Consider the following 23,913-nt stretch of genomic DNA (forward strand, 5'->3'; position numbering starts at 1 on the left):
GGGGTTAATATACTTTCTCCAACATAGGTGTGTCCGGTCCACGGCGTCATCCTTACTTGTGGGATATTCTCTTCCCCAACAGGAAATGGCAAAGAGCCCAGCAAAGCTGGTCACATGATCCCTCCTAGGCTCCGCCTTCCCCAGTCATTCTCTTTGCCGTTGTACAGGCAACATCTCCACGGAGATGGCTTAGAGTTTTTTAGTGTTTAACTGTAGTTTTTATTATTCAATCAAGAGTTTGTTATTTTAAAATAGTGCTGGTATGTACTATTTACTCTGAAACAGAAAAGAGATGAAGATTTCTGTTTGTAAGAGGAAAATGATTTTAGCAACCGTTACTAAAATCGATGGCTGTTCCACACAGGACTGTTGAGAGGAATTAACTTCAGTTGGGGGAACAGTGAGCAGACTTTTGCTGCTTGAGGTATGACACATTCTAACAAGACGATGTAATGCTGGAAGCTGTCATTTTCCCTATGGGATCCGGTAAGCCATTTTATTACAGACAGTAAATCGATTTATATATAAACATATTTTATACTCCATAGCCTTGAGGAATTATTTTAATCTTGGGAATTTTGTAAAATAACCGGCAGGCACTGTATTGGACACCTTATTCTCTAGGGGCTTTCCCTAATCATAGGCAGAGTCTCATTTTCGCGCCTGTATTGCGCACTTGTTTTTGAGAAGCATGACATGCAGATGCATGTGTGAGGAGCTCTGATACATAGAAAAGACTTTCTGAAGGCGTCATTTGGTATCGTATTCCCCTTTGGGCTTGGTTGGGTCTCAGCAAAGCAGATACCAGGGACTGTAAAGGGGTTAAATATAAAAACGGCTCCGGTTCCGTTATTTTAAGGGTTAAAGCTTCCAAATTTGGTGTGCAATACTTTTAAGGCTTTAAGACACTGTGGTGAAATTTTGGTGAATTTTGAACAATTCCTTCATACTTTTTCGCAATTGCAGTAATAAAGTGTGTTCAGTTTAAAATTTAAAGTGACAGTAACGGTTTTATTTTAAAACGTTTTTTGTACTTTGTTATCAAGTTTATGCCTGTTTAACATGTCTGAACTGCCAGATAGACTGTGTTCTGAATGTGGGGAAGCCAAGGTCCCTTCTCATTTAAATAGATGTGATTTATGTGACACAAAATTTAGAGAAAATGATGCCCAAGATGATTCCTCAAGTGAGGGGAGTAAGCATGGTACTGCATCATCCCCTCCTTCGTCTACACCAGTCTTGCCCACACAAGAGGCCCCTAGTACATCTAGCGCGCCAATACTCCTTACTATGCAACAATTAACGGCTGTAATGGATAATTCTATCAAAAACATTTTAGCCAAAATGCCCACTTATCAGCGAAAGCGCGACTGCTCTGTTTTAGAAAATACTGAAGAGCATGAGGACGCTGATGATATTGTTTCTGAAGGGCCCCTACACCAGTCTGAGGGGGCCAGGGAGGTTTTGTCTGAGGGAGAAATTTCAGATTCAGGGAAAATTTCTCAACAAGCTGAACCTGATGTGATTACATTTAAATTTAAGTTGGAACATCTCCGCGCTCTGCTTAAGGAGGTGTTATCCACTCTGGATGATTGTGAGAATTTGGTCATCCCAGAGAAACTATGTAAAATGGACAAGTTCCTAGAGGTCCCGGGGCCCCCCGAAGCTTTTCCTATACCCAAGCGGGTGGCGGACATTGTAAATAAAGAATGGGAAAGGCCCGGTATACCTTTCGTCCCTCCCCCCATATTTAAAAAATTGTTTCCTATGGTCGACCCCAGAAAGGACTTATGGCAGACAGTCCCCAAGGTCGAGGGGGCGGTTTCTACTCTAAACAAACGCACCACTATACCCATAGAAGATAGTTGTGCTTTCAAAGATCCTATGGATAAAAAATTAGAAGGTTTGCTTAAAAAGATGTTTGTTCAGCAAGGTTACCTTCTACAACCAATTTCATGCATTGTCCCTGTCACTACAGCCGCGTGTTTCTGGTTCGATGAGCTAGAAAAGGCGATCACTAGTAATTCTCCTTCTTATGAGGAGATTATGGACAGAATCCGTGCTCTCAAATTGGCTAATTCTTTCACCCTAGACGCCACTTTGCAATTGGCTAGGTTAGCGGCGAAAAATTCTGGGTTTGCTATTGTGGCGCGCAGAGCGCTTTGGTTAAAATCTTGGTCAGCGGATGCGTCTTCCAAGAACAAATTGCTTAACATTCCTTTCAAGGGGAAAACGCTGTTTGGCCCTGACTTGAAAGAGATTATCTCTGATATCACTGGGGGCAAGGGCCACGCCCTTCCTCAGGATAGGTCTTTCAAGGCCAAAAATAAACCTAATTTTCATCCCTTTCGTAGAAACGGACCAGCCCCAAGTGCTACGTCCTCTAAGCAAGAGGGTAATACTTCTCAAGCCAAGCCAGCCTGGAGACCAATGCAAGGCTGGAACAAGGGAAAGCAGGCCAAGAAACCTGCCACTGCTACCAAGACAGCATGAGATGTTGGCCCCCGATCCGGGACCGGATCTGGTGGGGGGGCAGACTCTCTCTCTTCGCTCAGGCTTGGGCAAGAGATGTTCTGGATCCTTGGGCGCTAGAAATAGTCTCCCAAGGTTATCTTCTGGAATTCAAAGGGCTTCCCCCAAGGGGGAGGTTCCACAGGTCTCAATTGTCTTCAGACCACATAAAAAAACAGGCATTCTTACATTGTGTAGAAGACCTGTTAAAAATGGGAGTGATTCATCCTGTTCCATTAGGAGAACAAGGGATGGGGTTCTACTCCAATCTGTTCGTAGTTCCCAAAAAAGAGGGAACGTTCAGACCAATCTTAGATCTCAAGATCCTAAACAAGTTTCTCAAGGTTCCATCGTTCAAAATGGAAACCATTCGAACAATTCTTCCTTCCATCCAGGAAGGTCAATTCATGACCACGGTGGATTTAAAGGATGCGTATCTACATATTCCTATCCACAAGGAACATCATCGGTTCCTAAGGTTCGCATTCCTGGACAAGCATTACCAGTTCGTGGCACTTCCGTTCGGATTAGCCACTGCTCCAAGGATTTTCACAAAGGTACTAGGGTCCCTTCTAGCGGTGCTAAGACCAAGGGGCATTGCAGTAGTACCTTACTTGGACGACATTCTGATTCAAGCGTCGTCCCTTCCTCTAGCAAAGGCTCACACGGACATTGTCCTGGCCTTTCTCAGATCTCACGGATGGAAAGTGAACGTAGAAAAGAGTTCTCTATCTCCGTCAACGAGGGTTCCCTTCTTGGGAACAATAATAGACTCCTTAGAAATGAGGATTTTTCTGACAGAGGCCAGAAAAACAAAACTTCTAAACTCTTGTCAAATACTTCATTCCGTTCCTCTTCCTTCCATAGCGCAGTGCATGGAAGTAATAGGTTTGATGGTAGCGGCAATGGACATAGTTCCTTTTGTGCGCATTCATCTAAGACCATTACAACTGTGCATGCTCAGTCAGTGGAATGGGGACTATACAGACTTGTCTCCGACGATACAAGTAAATCAGAGGACCAGAGATTCACTCCGTTGGTGGCTGTCCCTGGACAACCTGTCACAGGGGATGAGCTTCCGCAGACCAGAGTGGGTCATTGTCACGACCGACGCCAGTCTGGTGGGCTGGGGCGCGGTCTGGGGACCCCTGAAAGCTCAGGGTCTTTGGTCTCGGGAAGAATCTCTTCTACCGATAAATATTCTGGAACTGAGAGCGATACTCAATGCTCTCAAGGCTTGGCCTCAGCTAGCAAAGGCCAAGTTCATACGGTTTCAATCAGACAACATGACGACTGTTGCGTACATCAACCATCAGGGGGGAACAAGGAGTTCCCTGGCGATGGAAGAAGTGACCAAAATCATTCAATGGGCGGAGACTCACTCCTGCCACTTGTCTGCAATCCACATCCCAGGAGTGGAAAATTGGGAAGCGGATTTTCTGAGTCGTCAGACATTACATCCGGGGGAGTGGGAACTCCATCCGGAAATCTTTGCCCACATTACTCAACTGTGGGGCATTCCAGACATGGATCTGATGGCCTCTCGTCAGAACTTCAAGGTTCCTTGCTACGGGTCCAGATCCAGGGATCCCAAGGCGACTCTAGTAGATGCACTAGTAGCACCTTGGACCTTCAAACTAGCTTATGTATTCCCGCCGTTTCCTCTCATCCCCAGGCTGGTAGCCAGGATCAATCAGGAGAGGGCATCGGTGATCTTGATAGCTCCTGCGTGGCCACGCAGGACTTGGTATGCAGACCTGGTGAATATGTCATCGGCTCCACCATGGAAGCTACCTTTGAGACAAGACCTTCTTGTTCAGGGTCCGTTCGAACATCCGAATCTGGTCTCACTCCAACTGACTGCTTGGAGATTGAACGCTTGATCTTATCAAAGCGAGGGTTCTCAGATTCTGTTATTGATACTCTTGTTCAGGCCAGAAAGCCTGTAACTAGAAAAATTTACCACAAAATATGGAAAAAATATATCTGTTGGTGTGAATCTAAAGGATTCCCTTGGGACAAGGTAAAAATTCCTAAGATTCTATCCTTTCTTCAAGAAGGATTGGAGAAAGGATTATCTGCAAGTTCCTTGAAGGGACAGATTTCTGCCTTGTCTGTGTTACTTCACAAAAAGCTGGCAGCTGTGCCAGATGTTCAAGCCTTTGTTCAGGCTCTGGTTAGAATCAAGCCTGTTTACAAACCTTTGACTCCTCCTTGGAGTCTCAATTTAGTTCTTTCAGTTCTTCAGGGGGTTCCGTTTGAACCCTTACATTCCGTTGATATTAAGTTATTATCTTGGAAAGTTTTGTTTTTGGTTGCAATTTCTTCTGCTAGAAGAGTTTCAGAATTATCTGCTCTGCAGTGTTCTCCTCCTTATCTGGTGTTCCATGCAGATAAGGTGGTTTTACGTACTAAACCTGGTTTTCTTCCGAAAGTTGTTTCTAACAAAAACATTAACCAGGAGATAGTCGTGCCTTCTTTGTGTCCGAATCCAGTTTCAAAGAAGGAACGTTTGTTGCACAATTTGGATGTTGTTCGCGCTCTAAAATTCTATTTAGATGCTACAAAGGATTTTAGACAAACATCTTCCTTGTTTGTTGTTTATTCTGGTAAAAGGAGAGGTCAAAAAGCAACTTCTACCTCTCTCTCTTTTTGGATTAAAAGCATCATCAGATTGGCTTATGAGACTGCCGGACGGCAGCCTCCTGAAAGAATCACAGCTCATTCCACTAGGGCTGTGGCTTCCACATGGGCCTTCAAGAACGAGGCTTCTGTTGATCAGATATGTAAGGCAGCGACTTGGTCTTCACTGCACACTTTTACCAAATTTTACAAGTTTGATACTTTTGCTTCTTCTGAGGCTATTTTTGGGAGAAAGGTTTTGCAAGCCGTGGTGCCTTCCATTTAGGTGACCTGATTTGCTCCCTCCCTTCATCCGTGTCCTAAAGCTTTGGTATTGGTTCCCACAAGTAAGGATGACGCCGTGGACCGGACACACCTATGTTGGAGAAAACAGAATTTATGTTTACCTGATAAATTACTTTCTCCAACGGTGTGTCCGGTCCACGGCCCGCCCTGGTTTTTTAATCAGGTCTGATAATTTATTTTCTTTAACTACAGTCACCACGGTATCATATGATTTCTCCTATGCAAATATTCCTCCTTTACGTCGGTCGAATGACTGGGGAAGGCGGAGCCTAGGAGGGATCATGTGACCAGCTTTGCTGGGCTCTTTGCCATTTCCTGTTGGGGAAGAGAATATCCCACAAGTAAGGATGACGCCGTGGACCGGACACACCGTTGGAGAAAGTAATTTATCAGGTAAACATAAATTCTGTTTTTTACCTCTGTGATTACCGTGTATCTAAGCATCTTCTGACAGCCCCCTTATTTCAGTTCTTTTTACAAACTTGCATTTTGTGTAAACATCATTCTCCATGGGAGTGAGCACAATGTTATCTATATGGCACAGATCTAAAAAGCACTGAGATAAGAGACGGCTGGGTCATAGAAACCGTAAACTTAGAGGATATAAAGTATATTAATATAACAATATTGGTTATGCCAAGCTGGAGAATGGTTAGTAAAGGTGTTATCTATCTTTTTAAACAATTAAAAAAAAATCTCTCTCTTAATTTGTATGTTTTATTCAAATCATGAAAGAAAATATTGGGGTTTCCTTTCCTTTCAAAACACTGGTGTAAAATGACATGCTTTAACTAATTTAAGCATGTCATTTTAACACTATAAAGGCCCTTTAAAGACGGATGATATGAAATATTATTGTAGATTGTGTATTCATAATATGAACTGTTCTGCAGTACGGTGAAGTTGTTTTTTGTTTAGTTTTTTTTGCCTTAGTAGCATGGAATAGCATCCACATTATTGGAATAATACAAAGGCTGTAATAAATTATGCAAGGTTATAACGTCATGCGTGTGACTCAATATGTTGTAGGTAGCTGGCATGTGTCAGTCCTAAATTTAAGTAAAGTGACCTAAAGTCACTGACATGTTTAATGTGGGACACAATTCATTTGTCTTCTTTTTTTTGCACTAACACTTAAAGGGACATAATACTCATATTCTAAATCACTTGAAAATGATGCAACTGTTAAAAGCTGACAAGAAAATATCACCTAAACATCTCTATGTAAAAAAGGAAGATATTTTACCTCAAAATTTCTTTAGCTCACCAGAGTAAGTGCTTTATAAACAGTTATTCTTCAGCTGCTGTCCAGCTACAAGTTGAAGAAAATAACCAATAGCCAATCAGCATCAGCAGTGCTAAGGTAATGCTTTGCCTTTGCTGTGAGCTTATGAGATTTTCAACTTATTTAAACTGAATAGGAAAATAACATGACTGTGCCTGCACACAGGGGCGAAACTACAGGGGGTGCAGAGGTCGCAATTGCGACTGGGCCCCCAAGGGTGGGGGCCCAGCTTCAAAAAAAATAAAAAAATATATTTTTTATTTTTCTTTTACAATAAAAAACGTTGACCTGCACTGATATCATGCGAGTGTGACATGATGCTTCACTTGTGTCTCTGACTACAGATGTTAGTCTTTCTGTTTTACCCATTGGTGTTTGTGTGTGTGTATTTATGTATGTATGTGTGTGTGTATGTATGTATGTGACTGTGTGTGTATTTACGCATGCATGTATGTGTGTGTGTGTATATGTTTGTGGAACCAGCAAATTACAGACCTTGTTACTACAGCATGGGGGGCGGGGGGTAAACAGTGTCAGTCTATACAGTACGTGGGTGCTGGAGCATGTCACAGACTACTGTGGTCACTTTATAAAGTACTGGGGCGGGTAGGGTCAGGCCAGCCATCTCACCGGCAGATTACAGACTATGTCACTGACCCACTATATACAGTACTGGTGGGTTAAACAGTGTCACTATATACAGTAATAGGGAGTTAGACCATCTCTCAGACTGTGGGCACAGGGTACCTCCTTTTGCAGACATGTAATCTGATTCAACATTTTTTTCTGTGTTAAATGTAAAAAAAAAAAAAAAAAAAAAAAAAAAAAGATATGTATCAAATTAAATTTTTTTTGGGGGGGGGGGGGGGGCTTTCTTAGATTCTTGCACCTGGGCCCTTTGGTTTCTAGTTACGCCTCTGCCTGCACATGACAGATGCACACTCCCTAGCAGGTCCTGGGACACGTATCCTGACTGGCTGCTTGAAGTCTCTTGACAAGTCCAAGAGACAGCAGCACTCACCACTTCCAAAGCATAAGATAATGCAGAATTTATTGAGACACCAAGGTGCACAAATGGAACAACGTTTCAGACCTCAGTCCTTAATCATGTTAGGACTGAGGTCTGAAACGTTGTTCCATTTGTGCACCTTGGTGTCTCAATAAATTCTGCATTATCTTATACTTTGGAAGTGGTGAGTGCTGCTGTCTTTTGGACTTGTGTATTGGTATTTGGGACTTGGTGTGGAGCCCCTGATAGAGTTGCACCCTTTTTTGCCTGTTGTGCTGTTCCTATCTTGACTGTGCTTAAAGTCTCTTTACAGTGGGGTGTGAATTTGAGGTAAAAAAAATCTTCCCTTTCTACATAGAGATGCTTATGTGATATTTTCCGCTTCATACACCATTTTCATGTGATTGAACATTTGGGTATCATGTCCCTTTAAAGTGGTGGTAAACGTTCTGGAATTTTAGCGAAATTGTAGTTGGCCCCAGCCCCCCACTTCAAAAGTAGTTTTTTGGTTTTTTTTGAACTAACGGTTTGAACTGTTCTCCAATTGGTTCTCTCCCCCCCCCCCCCCCCCCCAAAAAAAAAATATATATATATTGTCTTAGTGTCGTATGGCTAGAGCACCGATTGGAGAACAGTTCACACAAAAAAAAAGAAAAATTACTTTTGAAGTAGCCTGCCCGAGTACGAGTATTTGAATTTCCTCGCTTCATTAAAAAGTAAGTTACACCGCATCTTCATTACTACTGTTAAATTAAACTGCGTCTAAAATATCACTAACATTCCGTATCTGTTTATACTAAGGGGAAAGTTTACCATTGCTTTAAAATAGTGAGCCAAATATGTTTTTTGTTTGTTTTATTTTTTGGTAACTTGAATCTTCCTGGAAAAAGAACCAAACGTTATACTTATGGACCGTGTCTCTCTCCACCAATAAATAAGTTGGTTTGATTTTATTTATGAACCACTGAGCATATTCAGTAGTTACAAAAAAAATTAAATAAATTCAAAATAAACAGCTTTAAAGGGATATATAACCCAAACATTTTCTTTCATAATTGAGATAGAGAATACCATTTTATGCAACATTCCGATTTACTTCTACTATTTAATTTGCTTTATTCTCCAGATATCCTTTGCTGAAGAAGTAGCAATGCACATGGGTGAGCCAATCACATGAGGCATCTATGTGCAGCCACCAATCAGCAGCTACTCAACAAAAGCTATCAAGAGAATGAAGCAAATTAGATAACAGAAGTAAATTGCAATGTTGTTTAAAATTGCATGTTCTTTCTAAATCATGAAAGAAAAAAATTGGGCTTCATGTTCCTTTAACCGTACGTAGAGTGTACTATTCTTTTAATGAGTTAAATATGCTTGCCTGGTATGTAACAATAAGTAATAAAGAATAAGTATTGGGTCTAGACCAGACATCCTCAATCTTGGCCCTCCAGAGGTTTTGGAACTACATTTCCTATGATGCTTAGTCAGCATATCAGCTGGCTGAGCATCATGGGAAATGTAGTTCCAAAACCTCTGGAGGGCCAAGATTGAGGATGTCTGGTCTAGACGAAATACTTATTCTTTATTACTTATTGTTACATACCAGGCAATCATCTTACAACGGGTTCCACATTTATAAGCTTGTAAGAAGTACAATAAACTTTTAAATAATCATTGTTTGTTAGCAGCTTAAAATGGCCACAAAGCCCCACCCACAGCTTTCTTCTTGTCCAGTTATTTTTCCATTAGCTATTTCAAATTGCACATTCATAAATCAACATGTCCATGTAGGAAAACTTAGTCGATCGTGATTGGAGCAATAGGTGGGCGGTCCTTGGTGAAGATTTTCAGCTACTAAAAAAAAATATTTAAATGTTTAATGTATTTCTTATAAACTTATAGATGTGGGACCAGTTGCAGGATGCTTCTCTGGTATGAAACAATAATTAATCAAATTTATGCTTTTTGTCTAGACTGTCCCTTTAAATGGGTATTGGAGCAAGTAAGGCCAGTAAAATGATTGATTGATAACTGAACTGGGAATAAAAAGCAGCCCTGGAAAATTTTGAAGACTGGCCCCTATTTTCCTTTGAGTCAATAGAAAACACACATCCTATTTTTCTCAAGGTAATTAATGGGATAATCCTTTCTACAATATTTTCTTTCCTAATTAGCCGGTGAGGTAGCTCAGTTGGTAAACACCCTGACTACAAAAAAGCCTGTTTAAAAGATCCAAAGGTCACAGGTTCAAATCCCGGCAGAGCCGACTCAGCCCTTCATCCTTCCGAGGTCTATAAAATGAGTACCGATTTGGTTAATTCCGAGAGGCGAGCGCTGCAAAAAACTCTTTGCGTCCCACTGGGAGAAAGGCGCTATATAAATACTAGTTATTATTATAATTACATTTTATTAGTTTGTAATAAAAAAAAACACAGATTGTTGTTATATAGACACCCTACAACCTGATTTCATCCATGATTCCCTTTCACAGTGTGAAAATAACTATCCATAGTGTTATCCTGAGAAGACACTCATCACAGTTTGTCACTTTGTCTCACATTGTTACTTGACTACACATTAGAAATTGTTCAAGAGAGGGCTATTAAAGGGATACTAAACCCAATTTGTTTCTTTTATAATTTGGATAGAACATGCTATTTTAAGCAACTTTCTAATTTACTCCTATTTTCAATTTTTCTTCGTTCTCTTGGTATCTTTATTTGAAAAAGCAGGATTGAAAGATTAGGAGCCGGCCCTTTTTTGGTTCAGCACCCTGGATAGCGCTTTCTGATTGGTGGCTACATTTAGCCACCATTCAGCAAGTGCTACCCAGGGCACTGAACCTTAAAAGGACTGGCTCCTTAAAGGGCCACTAAACCCAAAATCTTTCTTTCATGATTCAGATAGAGAATAGAAATTTAAACAACATTACAATTTACTTCCATTATTTATTTTGCTTCATTTTTTAAATATCCTTATTTGAAGAAAGAGCAATGCACATGGTGAGCCAATCACACGATGCTTCTATGTGCAGCAACTAATCAGCAGCTAGTGAGCATATCTAGATATGCTTTTCATGAAAGAATATCAAGAGAATAAAACAAATTAGATAATATAAGTAAATTAAAAAGATGTTTAAAATTGCATTCTCTTTCTAATTTATAAAAGAAAAAATGTGGGTGGCATGTCCCTTTAAGCCTTCATTCCTGCTTTTCAAATAAATATAGCAAAAGAACAAAGAATTTTTGATAATATGAGTAATTGTTAAAGTTTCTTAAAATTGCATGTTCCATCGGATTCATGAAAGAAAAAAATTGGGTTTAGTATCCCTTTAAATGGCACATGGTCTAGGAAATGAAAGCTTACAAGGAAATACATTGTTACCCTAATACATATATCTCAGGGGAGAAAAGAAGAGAGGTGATACAGCAGCACCACACCTTTAAATTGCCCCAGCTGCTGCTGCCCAACGGGAAATCTGCTGGTTTTCTGGTAGGCCGATCCGGCCATGTTTGAATAGGTAAAGGTATTTGCAGCAGAAATATTAAGGATCTTATTCCTCTGTACAGATCACTAGTTAAAGGGGCATGAAACCAACATTTTTTCTTTCATGATTAAGAAAAAGAATATCATTTTAAACAACTTTGCAATTGATTTCTATCATCTTATTTCCTTCATTCTCTTGGTATACGTGGTTGAAGCAGCAGCAATGCACTACTGGGAACTAGTTAATGCAATCGGCAGCTCCTGTGTCTACCTAGGTAACCTTTTAAACAAAGAATATCAAGAGAACAAAACAAATCAGATAATAGAAGTAAATTAGAAAGTTGTTTAAAATCACCTGCTCTATGCGAATCATGAAAGAAAACATTTGGGTTTTATGTCCCTTTAACATTATGGATAGTTTCTGGAGATAATTAGCATATTGAAGAGATTCTCAAGGTAAAAATTGACTGAATGGTCTCGTAATACTGACGAGGTGTCTCTTTTAGAATCTCGACAGACCAGAGAGCTTTAGAGAATCTCCAGAAGGATATGAATCAACTGGAATATGTTCAAAGGAGAGCTGCTAATGTGTACATGGTTTAAAAAAATAAAACTTGCAAAAAGATAATGTGCATAGCAGCTTAGAGGACAGAATAGGGAGAGAGGTGACGCGATAGAAACTTGAAGGAATATGGATGCCCACATTTTTCTTTCAAAAGTTTCCAATTTACTAATATCAAATTTTCTTTGTTCTCGTGGAATTCTTTGATGAAGAAGATACCTAGGTAACTAGCGTGGACATGTCTGGAGAATAATGCTCTTGCAAATATATAACATAGTTATCAAACTGCTGCCATATATTGCTCTAGGCACACTACTAAACCTTCATACCTGCTTTTTAAACAAAGGATATCTAGAGAAGTAAATTTGATATTAGAAATAAATTGGACATTTTAAATTTTACACTATATCTGAATCCTGAAAAAAAGTTTGGGTTTCATAGCATTTTAAAGGGACTGTACACACCAACTTTCATATAACTGCATGCAATAGACACTAATACAAAGAAGAATATGCACAGATACTGATCTAAAAATCCTGTATAAAACCTTTTAAAAACTTATTTGAAGCTCCCAGGTTAGCACTGTTGATGAGGTTAGGCTGGGACACCCACTGAAAGGGACTGGGAAAACAGGAACAGCAGGCACTTCCCCCTCCCTGCATATGAAAAGAGAGATTATACAAACAGAAGCTGCAGGAATATGTAGACATCAGTATATGTCTAAAACTTTGGCTTGGTTAGGAGTCTAAAAATCAGCATAATGTTATTAAAAAAAATAAGCAAAACTATACATTGTTACAAAAACACTCCAATATAGGCTATATCAATTGATCATCTAGAAAACATTTATGCAAAGAGAAATCTTGTGTACAATGTCCCTTTAACCCTTTGAGTGCTAAGCTGTTCAAAGTTTTTTTTAATTTTTTTAACTTTTTTTTTTTTTTCCCAGATCCCCAAGACTTACACTGTTGGAAAGGTTAGGCGATTACCTTTCCAACGGTGGGTCTTGGGGTCTGTAGCTGCTTAGGTATAGGCTTCTAAGCAGCATGCCCCCTTTTCCTATACTTAACATTGTTAAGTTTAAATAAAGTTGCTCAGAGACGTCATTGCGCGTGACGTCACCGCTCATAACGTGAAGCCCCGGCGATGCCTGTCACTATACAGGCCCGATCGCCAGGGTAGGAGCGGGTAGGAGACCCAGATCTCCCTCAAGGTGGGAGAGTGCTAGCGACGGCTCTGAGCCGTCGTTAGCACCTGAGTGGGAAACTCTGCGACGGCTCAGAGCCGTCATTAGCACTGAAAGGGTTAAAGGACGTAGTATAGCTGAAGTTGTTCTGATGTTGCTCTTTTTGTGAAAAATACTTACATGGAGTCGTGATCTCAAGTTTACGGTTAGCAGGTCCATGTGTAACGTCTTCACAGATAAAGTAACCGATTGGTGGAATAAACTTCTATTAGATGTGGTGAAGACAAACACTTTGCCTGGGATAAGCACAAGGCTAGTCTACAAACTAATTAAAGGGATATGAACCCAACATTTTTCTTTCATGATTCATATAGTTTCATATTTATTTCTATTATCAAACTTACTTCCTTCTCTTAGTATTTTTTTGTTGAACTGCAGATAGCTAGGCTTAGGAGCTCTGGAGTATGTTATGGTAGCATTATTTTAGCAGAATTATACGTCTGCAAGAGCACTAGATGGCAGCAGTTTTTTATGCCATATATTGCTCCAGACATGTGCACACTTATGCATTCTATTCTTTTCAACAAGGAACACAATGACATTGAAGCAAATTTAAATTGTATGTTCTGAATTATGAAATAAAAATGTTGGGTTTCATATCCCTTTAAAGGGACACTGAACCCAATTTTTTTTCTTTCCTGATTCAGATAGAGCATGCAATTTTTAAGCAAGTTTCTAATTTACTCCTATTATCAAATTTTCTTCATTCTCTTGGTATCTTTATTTGAAATGCAAGAATATACGTTTAGATGCCGGCCCATTTTTGGTGAACAACCTGGGTTGTTCTTGCTGATTGGTGGATAAATTCATCCACCAATAAAAAGTGCTGTCCAGAGTCCTGAACCAAAAAAAAAACCCAGCTTGATGCCTTCTTTTTCAAATAAAGATAGCAAGAGAACAAATAAAAATTGATAATAGGAGTAAATTAGAAAGTTGCTTAAAATGTCATACTCTATCTGAATCATGAAAGAAAAAATTTGGGTTCAGTGTCCCTTTAAGCTTACGCTTTATAGGAAATAAGGGCAGGTTCTTAACTGATATAATTTCTTATAATAGTGGTCTAATTAAATTAATTTAATGATTCTAAACCTCACTGATCTTTATTCTGAGCTCTAGTTTAATTATGCAAGAACTAGATAAGTATTTTGTATTTGCCACTGTATACAACTGTATGATAGCTGCTTTAATATCGATCCTAATTTATATATTTGTTTTTTGCAGGCCCCACTAAAGCATTGCTGAGAAGTGGCCCTTCATTTACCATGCAAGTGAAGAAGAACATACTTGACAAAAACATTTACCACAAAAGTCTTAATTCTACTTTGTAAAAAGCCGTAATAATTTGTTCCTTAACCGACAATGGTTGACAAGTCCCCGACGATACACAACAGGGAAACATCTTCATTCCATGCGGATATTAATGTCTGTATTGGAGCATGACCAGTTATAGATCTTATCAAAATGAGGGTGTGGAGGCCGGGGGAGCCTCAGTAGGAAATGATGTTGGCAGAAGTATGGATTATTATTCTCAAGGCTACTGGAATCAGAACAGTAATGGGGTTCAACCTATGCAAACTGGTGATAACTCAAGGGGTAATCCCATCACCCCAGCAATGCCAAAGATGGGGGTCCGTGCCAGGATTGCTGACTGGCCCCCCAAAAAGGACATGCTGAAGGATCCAACATCGCCAAGTCCATCAAAGGAAGTGGAATTCACTAAGGGTTTCCACAATCAAAAGAATTTTTATAATGGACAATACTTCCATAGCAATGGGGGATCCCCAATATTCAGGGGATACCATAGGTTGTCAAGGAAGAGATCAAGGGACGTAGAATTTCATGAGGGATGGCCAAGGTCACCTGGAAGGACTTTCATTCCACTTCGGAATAGAAGCAATAGTGAGATAACACTGAGTGAGTGTGACGTGGATGAGGTGATGGAGACACGAGGGTCAAAATATGGCAATGGGATGCCTCTTTTTCGAGAGTATGGGAGCACTTCATCTATTAATGTTCAAGGGATCCCAGAACAAAGCTTCTTTGACATGCTCAATGACTTTAGAAATGAGAAACCGAACCAGGAGCCTGAGTCACCTGAAAAAGGAAATGGTACTCTCCGAGAGGATTCCAGCATGGCATCTAATTTGCACCTTGCAGGGAGTTCTAGAACAGATCTTCGAAATGGCCAGTTCCAAAAAGACGACACTCCCAACATGTCAAAGGACAAGGAAAAGTTAAGGAAGAGGAATGGCAAGGGAGAATCTGACTCTTCCATTTTTCGCATGCTTAGGAGTAACAAGAGTGAGAATGAAATGGGAAGGTCTTTCGTGGAGCGGGATGATAGACCCAAGCCATGGATCTCCCCAAAGACATTTGCACATTTCGATGTTCAGAGCATGCTCTTTGACCTTAATGAGGTGGCAGCTAATCGGACTTACGTGGCCCAAAGACGAAACACTACTACAGGAGCCTCAGCTGCCTCTGCTGTTTCATTAGCAGTATCAAGGGCATATGGTCTTGGAAGCATGGAGCCAAGCTTCACCAGCACAGAGGACCTTAACTTCAAGGAGAATCTAGAACAGGACATGGGAGATAACAACAGTAACGACTTGCTCCTCAGCTGTCCCCATTTCAGGAATGAGACAGGAGGGATGAGTGAGCGCAATGTTAGCTTCTCTAAAGCTTCTGGTGTGTCTCCCACTGGAAGTGAAGGAGGCTTCATGGAACCTTCAATATCCATGTACTGTACAAATGCTAGCATCTCTGTTCTGGAGGTGTCAAAAGAAGTTCAAAAGAACCAGGGACGAATGAAACATTACAGCATAGAGCATGTGGATTTAGGGGCTCAGTATTACCAAGATTATTTTCATGGCAAAGGTAAGAGAAACAACCCTTACTAATTACAAAACTATTACTCTGCATGAAATGTCACAATAAGTGGAATATGCAACCCACGTAGTAATGTTTAAAATCATATTGAGTTTCTTACAGTTCTCAATTTCCAAGATACAGTTATAAATTGTGAGCAGATATATAAACTTAAAGTGAATGTAAATTTTGATGCTAAAGTGTCCGTTTTTTAAAAAATTCGATTAAAAACAGGGGCACTTTAATTCATCAAAATTTACATTTCCCTCGTGTTGTGAAAAAAAACTTACCTTTGATTCTTGACGGCCGCTCCAGCTTCCTCCGCCTGTAGCAAAGCCTCTTCCTGGGTCTAAAATGAGTAATCCGGCTTCCTCCAATCACGGCGTTGAATCAGACACTGATTCCCCCGGGGGGGGGGGGGGGGGCGTGATTGGAGGATGACCGATCCATCATTTCTGACGTCAGAAATTGCTTGCGATGACCTGGGGAAGCTGGAGCGGCTGTCAAGATTAAAAGGTAAGTATTTTTTCACAACGAGTGAAATGTAAATTTTGATGACTTAAAGTGCCCCTGTTTTTAATCAAATCTTTAAAAACCGGGCACTTTAGCATCAAAATTTACATTCACTTTAAAGGGACATAATACTCATATGTTAAAACTGATGCAGCATAACTGTAAAAAGCTTACAGGAAAATATCACCTGAGCATCTCTATGTAAAAAGGAAGATATTTAACCTCACAATCTCCTTAGTTTAGCAGAGTAAGTTCTGTGTAAAAAGTTATACTCAGCTGCTCCCAGCTGCAGGTAAAAAAAAATGAAGAAATGAACTGCAGCCAATCAGCATCAGCAGTGCTGAGGTCAGGAACTCTTTTACTGTGATCTCATGAGATTTCACTTAACTCTAATGAGATTTCATAGTAAACTTCCTTTAAACTGAATAGGGAAATAACATGAGAGTGCACGAGGCTCATCCCTTCAGCTGTCCCGGGACAGACATACTGATTTGCTGCTTAGAAGTCCTTTACAATGGGATGTGGCTACTGAGGAACTTTTGAGGTAAAATATCTTTCTTTTTTACATAGAGATGTTCAGGTGACATTTTCTAGTCAGCTTTTTACAGCTATGCTGCAGCACTTTCAAGATTTGGGTATTATGGCCCTTTAAGTCAGGACTCAACATAATACAAGTCGCAATGTCGCCCGGAAGCCTAAATTTATATAGCATATGGCACCAATAATTATCCTGGAACTTTCTGTGAAGTTTGTGCAACTAGGAAAGGGCTAATGTATGTGGTGAAACTCTTCACTTACAACCTCTCTGAGCAGAAACCTGTGGCAGGTATAGACTATGACATTGTTTCTCAACCGCGGTCCTCAAGTACTTCCAAACAGGCCAGATTTTAATTATAGCTGAACCAGTGCACAGGTGAAATAATCAGCTGATGGGTGAGGGCAGGTTAGTAACCATGGTTACTGATCAGCTGATTACTTCACCTGTGCACTGGTTCAGCTATAATGAAAACCTGGCCTGTTGTGGGTTCTTGAAAACGCGGTTGAGAAACACTGGACTATAACACTGGGAAGGAGTCTCTGATGTGCAAGTGAGAGGCAGCATACGGAAATGTGTAAAGGGGGGTATTGGTTTGTTTTAGAGACTACTGAGCATTTGTAAGTGATATATGGGAGCTTCTCATGTTTTTGTGTTACTGGCAGCCAAAGGGTAAAATAACTGCTCATTGTTACTGGCACCCAAATGATTAAATCACTGTATTTGTGTGTGAGTATGTTACTACAGCAACCAGGAAAAATAGATATGTGCGTGTATTATTATAATTCCAAAGTTGAGATGGATTGCTTCAATATTTTTCAGTTAGTAAGATGTGGCTTCTAAAATGATGTCTGGCTTCTAAATATTCTTACTTACTCCAACATTTTAAACCGCTTTGTCGACATTTGTATTACAAGAAAGGTTAAAGGGAACAGTATACATTAATTTTCATTTAACTGCATGTAATAGACACTACTCTAAAGAAGATTAGGCACAGATACGGATATGAAAAGCCAATGTAAAACCTTTAAAAAACGTACTTAGAAGTGCCTAGTTTAGCACTGCTAATGAGATTAGCCTTGGACACCCAATGAAAGGGGGCTGATAGCAGAACCTCCCCTGTATATGAAAAGACACATTAAACACAAACATAAGCAATCTGAAATCTGTATACATCCGTACACATCTAAAACTTTGGGGCTTGGTTAGGAGTCTGAAAATCAGCACATCTATACATTTTTACATAAACACACCCAGGTGGGCTATATAAATGGATCATCTACAAAACATTTATGCAAAGAAAAATCTAGTGTATAATGTCCCTTTAACCCTTTGAGTGCTAAGCACTTTCCCAACTGGGTGCTAAGCGGATTTAAGTTTTTTTTTCTTTTAACTATTTTTTTTTTCTCTTCAGATCCCCAAAACTCACTCTGTTGGAAATGTGAGGCGATTACCTTTCTAACGGTGGGTCTTGGCGGTCTGTAGCTGCTTAGATACCTGAGATGCAGGCTTCTAAGCAGCATGTCCCCTTTCCCTATATTTGTTGTCATTTTTAAATAAAGTTGCTCAGTGACGTCATTGTGGGTGACGTCACCGCGCATAACGTGAAGCCCCGGCGACGCCTGTCACTATACAGGCCCGATTGCCGGGGTAGGAGCCCCCTGATCTCCCTCAAGGTTGGGAGAGTGCTAGCGACGGCTCTGAGCTGTCGTTAGCACCTGAGTGGGAAACTCTGCAACGGATCAGAACCGTCGTTAGCACTCAAGGGGTTAAAGGACCACTCAGTGCAGTAGAATTGTATAATTACAAAAGAGGAAAAAGGAATGCTGAGTCTTAGAGTGGATGAAATGAAGTTTTATTTAGGAGCAGGCTTATCATCAGACACTTGGTAAGCTCCTATCTTACGCGTTTCGCGCATGGGCACATGCGCTTCATCAGAGAATTGTATAATTAACAAGCTCATAATAAAAAGACAATGAATTAACACCTATTCAAATAAGCAGTAGGTTTTTTTTCTGTCAAATTTATTTTTTCTCTTATTTTCCCGCCCCCTGTATCATGTGACAGACATCAGCCAATCACAGACTAGTAGACGTATACACTGTGAGCTCTTGCACATGCTTAGTAGGATCTTGTTGTATACCCTGTGAGCTCTTGCACATGCTCAGTAGGATCTTGTTCCCCAGAAAGTGTGAATATAAAAAGACTGCGCAAAATTTGATAATGGAAGTAAATTTCTTAAAGTGTCTTAAAACTGCTGCTCTATCATAGAAGTTTATTTTGGCTTGAGTGTCCCTTTAACATTTTTGGGTTCAGTTATCTTTTCATAGAAATTCAGTGTTTAAACTCTGTGCTTTTCCTCCCCAGAAATACTAATTCTGCACCTTCGGTTGTTAAATTAAAAGTTCCTTTGTAAGGCGGTGCCGTTAGTTCTCTTTACGGGGGCTTGCAGAGTTTACGTTCCCTATTCAGATATATTGGGCATCTGCGCCTTTAAACTTGAGTGAGAACTTTACTCATCCCTGGCCGAATGAGTTTGGGGTGATTTAAAGGGATTGGAAAGTCAAAATTAAACTTGCATTCGGATAATTGCATAATTCGGATATTTACGTCTATTTTCAAAAGTGCTTCGTTCTCTTGGTATCCCTTGTTGAAAAAGAATATGCCCATATCCTACACTAGTGGGAGCTGCTGCTGATTGGTGCCTGCACACATTTGTCTCTTGTGATTGGCTAACTAGATGTGTTCAGCTAGCTGCCAGTAGTGCAATGCTGTTCCTTTAGCAAAGGATAACAAGAGAATGAAGCAAAATAGATAATAGAAGTAAATAGGAAAGTTGATTAAAATGGTATGCTCTGTCTAAATCACGACTTAAAATGTTGGTGTTTCCTGTCCCTTTAACTCTGCCACATCTAAGCGGGCATAGCGGTTAGAAAGCAGTGGTCTTATGACTGCTGCTTCTTAGCTCACTTTTTTCAGGCTCACATGAATGAGCGTAACCTGCAAGTGTTTCAAAGCTTCCACAGCAGCTTTGTTAAATGGAGGCAATGGCATGGGTTAAAACGTTTAGGAAACAGATCAGTATTAAAGGACCACTCAGTGCAGTAGAATTGCATAATTCACAAGTGCATAATAAAGAAACGATGCAATAACACCTACTCTGAATTTCAAATAAGCAGTAGATTTTTTTGCTGACAAATTTATTTTTTCTCCAATTTTCCGGCCCCCTGTATCATGTGACAATCATCAGCCAATCACAGACTAGTATACATATACCCTGTGAGCGTGTGCACATGCTCAGTAGGATTTTCCACAGAAAGTGTGTATATAAAAGTATAAATTGGAAAGTGTCTTAAAGGGACAGTCTACAATAGAATGTTTATTGGTTTAAAAGATAGATAATCTCTTTATGTTATATTAATACACTTTTTACCTCTGTGATTACCTTGTATCTAAGCATCTTCTGACTGCCCCCGATCACATGACTATTTATTATCTATTGACTTGCATTTAGTACTGTTGTGCTAAATCTTAAAGGGCAAGTCAACCCAAAAATTATAACTTATGTAGATAGTGAATTAAACGATTTCTCCACCAGCATGTAGCCCAAATTTGTTGTCAATATAGTGAGCAAGTAAAAAGAATTACTAGTTTTCCTCTGGCCATTTTGAAATGGCCGCCTGACCCTTCCTTTCCCTGACGTCATCCGACCTTAATTTTCAGCTTGCACTGAATGCATTTGTCGATCCTGCGTGTTCCCGTGTTTTGCGCATGTGCTGTTTTCGGCAAAGGGTGCTTTTTAAAAATTCCTGAAAGTGCAGTCGCTTTTTTGCATATATTGCAGCTCCGTGTGCATGGGTCTTCAGCCAAGCTTGATTAATGGTTTAATACTTGGCTGATTGAGGCATTTGCAAGTGAACGATATTGGCAGTATAGGAGCAAATGAAGCGTTACATCTGTGAGCCGGCATTATATTGAGTAGACCAGTTGGGATGGTAATGGGCGTGGCTTGAAGACACTGACAGAGTCACATATTCGATATTTGCGATACCCCCATACAAGTAAGGTCTAAATAAGTACATACTGCTGCCTTTTTGGAATCCCTATAGCCCAAAAATGCGCTTTGCTAAGCAAAGGGGATTATTTGGATAGCTGTTGTCGCTCACTGACATTCTGATAATATTCTGTTTGGAACTGTTATGGATATGCTCTTATAAGGAATAACCGTAAGGTGGACTATAGTGGTTTAGAAACAGGCAGAAATTTAGAGGTTTAAATGTTATAAAGTATATTAATATAGCAATGTTGGTTGTGCAAAGCGGGGAATGGGTAGTAAAAGCGTTGTCTATCTTTTAAAACAGTAACGATTTTAGTGTAAACTGTCCCTTTAAAACTGCATGCTCTATCTGAATCATAAAAGTTTATTTTGACTTGAGTGTCCCTTTAATTATGTTTAGAGTTATTGAATAGTTGCACTAGTATTCTGATCCCAGATAAGCTTCAAAGAATCCTATTCATATAACCCTGTGTCATATACTAATATTTATTTATTTTTATTGGGCTTTCCATTCCATCAGTAAAGAAATAAGAGTGGTTTCCAAAGGCTTGAAATGCGTTGGGTTGCACTGTTAAATAAATAAAGGAATTTGGCCATGGTATTATAAATTTATATCTTGTTCTTTTTGAAAGTTTTTTTTAACTGGACCCTAGAGTCTGATGTCTAATGATGTATATGGGTCAGCTGACCTGCATTTAATTCCTGATTTCTCTCTACCTATCTGGATACATCCACTTCAAAGTTGCTGTGTGGGTTGAGTGTACCAGTGCTTTGTGACTGCTCTCACTAAGAGACAATGATGCTCTGATTAGCTGCATGGTAAGGTGTGCTGGGTTTTGTAGTTCCCATGTGCTCACGGCAACTACAGTTCCCAGCATGCCATACAAAGGCACACAGCTTTATGGTATGAATGCACGAAAGCTATAATGACACTGAGCTCTTTGACATTAGAATGGGGCAATGCCAGGGTACGCAGATTTCAGTACAAATTTATGAGGTACCCTGATTTTAACTTGGAGATTGTTTTTTGTTTTGTTAAAAATGACCTAAAGACGGTAACATTTTTAATGGGTTAAGGGATCAGTCCTATGAAGGAACTAAGTGACCTAATGACATTATTTTTAATAGCTTAAAGGGACAGTCTAGTCAAAAGTAAACTTCTATGATTCAGATAGGGCATGCAATTTTAAACAACTTTCCCATTTACTTTTCTCATCAAATTTGCCTTGTTCTCTTGGTGTTTTTTTAAGTTAAACCTAGATAGGCTCATAAACTGATTTCTAAACCCTTGAAGGCTGCCTTTTATCTCAGTGCATATTGCCAGTTTTTCACAGCTAGACAGCGCAAGTTCATGTGTGTGTCATATAGATAACATTGTGCTAACTCCCGTAGAGTTATTTAGGAGTCAGCACGTATTGGCTAAAATGCAATTCTGTCAAAATAACTGAAACAAGGGGGTAGTCTGCAGAGGCTTAGATACAAGATAATCACAGAGGTAAAAAGTGTATTAATATAACCGTGTTGGTTATGCAAAAATGTGGAATAGGTAATAAAGGGATTATCTATCTTTTTTTAAAATTACAATTTCTGGAGTAGACTGTCCCTGTAAAGGATCAATCTGATGGAAGAGCAAAGTGACCAAAGTAAGGGACATTTTTAATGGGTTAAAGGGTCAGTCTCATGTAGAAGCAAAGGGATCTAATGACAGGGAAATGTTTCATGGCTTAAAGGGACACTGAACCCAAATTCTTTCTTTCATGATTCAGATAGAGCAGCAATTTTAAGCAACTTTCTATTTTACTCCTATTATCAAATTTTATTAATTCTCTTGGAATCTTTATTTGAAATGCAAGAATGTAAGTTTAGATGCCAGCCCATTTTTGGTTAACAACCTGGGTTGTTCTTTCAGATTGGTGGATAAATTCACCCACCAATAAGCAAGTGCTGTCCAGGGTCTGAACCACAAAATAGCTTAGATGCCTTCTTTTTTCAATTAAAGATACCAAGAGAATGAAGAACATTTGATAATAGGAGTAAATTAGAAAGTTGCTTAAAATTGCATGCTGTATGTGAATCACGAAAGAAAAAATTTGGGTTTAGTGTCCCTTTAAGGAATAGTTTATTCAAAATTAAATGATTCAGATAGAGAATGCAATTTTAAGCAACTTTCTAATTTACTTGCTGATTGGTGACTACATTTAGACACCAATCAGAAAGTGCTACCCAGGTGCTAAACAAAAAATGGGCCGGCTCCTAAGCTTACATTTCTCCAACATAGGTGTGTCCGGTCCACGGCGTCATCCTTACTTGTGGGATATTCTCTTCCCCAACAGGAAATGGCAAAGAGCCCAGCAAAGCTGGTCACATGATCCCTCCTAGGCTCCGCCTACCCCAGTCATTCTCTTTGCCGTTGTACAGGCAACATCTCCACGGAGATGGCTTAGAGTTTTTTAGTGCAGATCTGGTGAATATGTCATCGGCTCCACCTTGGAAGCTACCTTTGAGACGAGACCTGCTTGTTCAGGGTCCGTTCGAACATCCGAATCTGGTTTCACTCCAGCTGACTGCTTGGAGATTGAACGCTTGATCTTATCGAAGCGAGGATTCTCAGATTCTGTTATCGATACTCTTGTCCAGGCCAGAAAGCCTGTAACTAGAAAGATTTACCACAAAATTTGGAAAAAATATATCTGTTGGTGTGAATCTAAAGGATTCCCTTGGGACAAGGTTATGATTCCTAAGATTCTATCCTTCCTTCAAGAAGGATTGGAAAAAGGATTATCTGCAAGTTCCCTGAAGGGACAGATTTCTGCCTTGTCTGTGTTACTTCACAAAAAGCTGGCAGCTGTGCCAGATGTTCAAGCCTTTGTTCAGGCTCTGGTTAGAATTAAGCCTGTTTACAAACCTTTGACT

At 39.8% G+C, this 23,913-nt stretch overlaps 1 protein-coding gene across 5 annotated transcripts in view; it reads left to right on the forward strand.

Annotated features, from left to right (window-relative positions):
• SIPA1L3 (signal induced proliferation associated 1 like 3) overlaps positions 1–23,913 on the forward strand; it is a 349,276-nt gene that overhangs the window by 141,872 nt on the left and 183,491 nt on the right. For 4 of the 5 annotated variants that reach the window (XM_053721794.1, XM_053721796.1, XM_053721797.1 and 1 more), the window contains exon 3: positions 14,249–15,904. In XM_053721794.1, coding sequence (XP_053577769.1) covers positions 14,464–15,904 — 1,441 coding nt within the window. In that variant the 5' untranslated portion in view covers positions 14,249–14,463. Of the gene's footprint in view, positions 1–9,726; positions 9,861–14,248; positions 15,905–23,913 lie in introns of those variants that run through there. The other variant, XM_053721795.1, reaches the window with a different exon arrangement.

Source organism: Bombina bombina, chromosome 7, assembly GCF_027579735.1.
Source record: "Bombina bombina isolate aBomBom1 chromosome 7, aBomBom1.pri, whole genome shotgun sequence".
Lineage (NCBI taxonomy): Eukaryota > Metazoa > Chordata > Amphibia > Anura > Bombinatoridae > Bombina > Bombina bombina.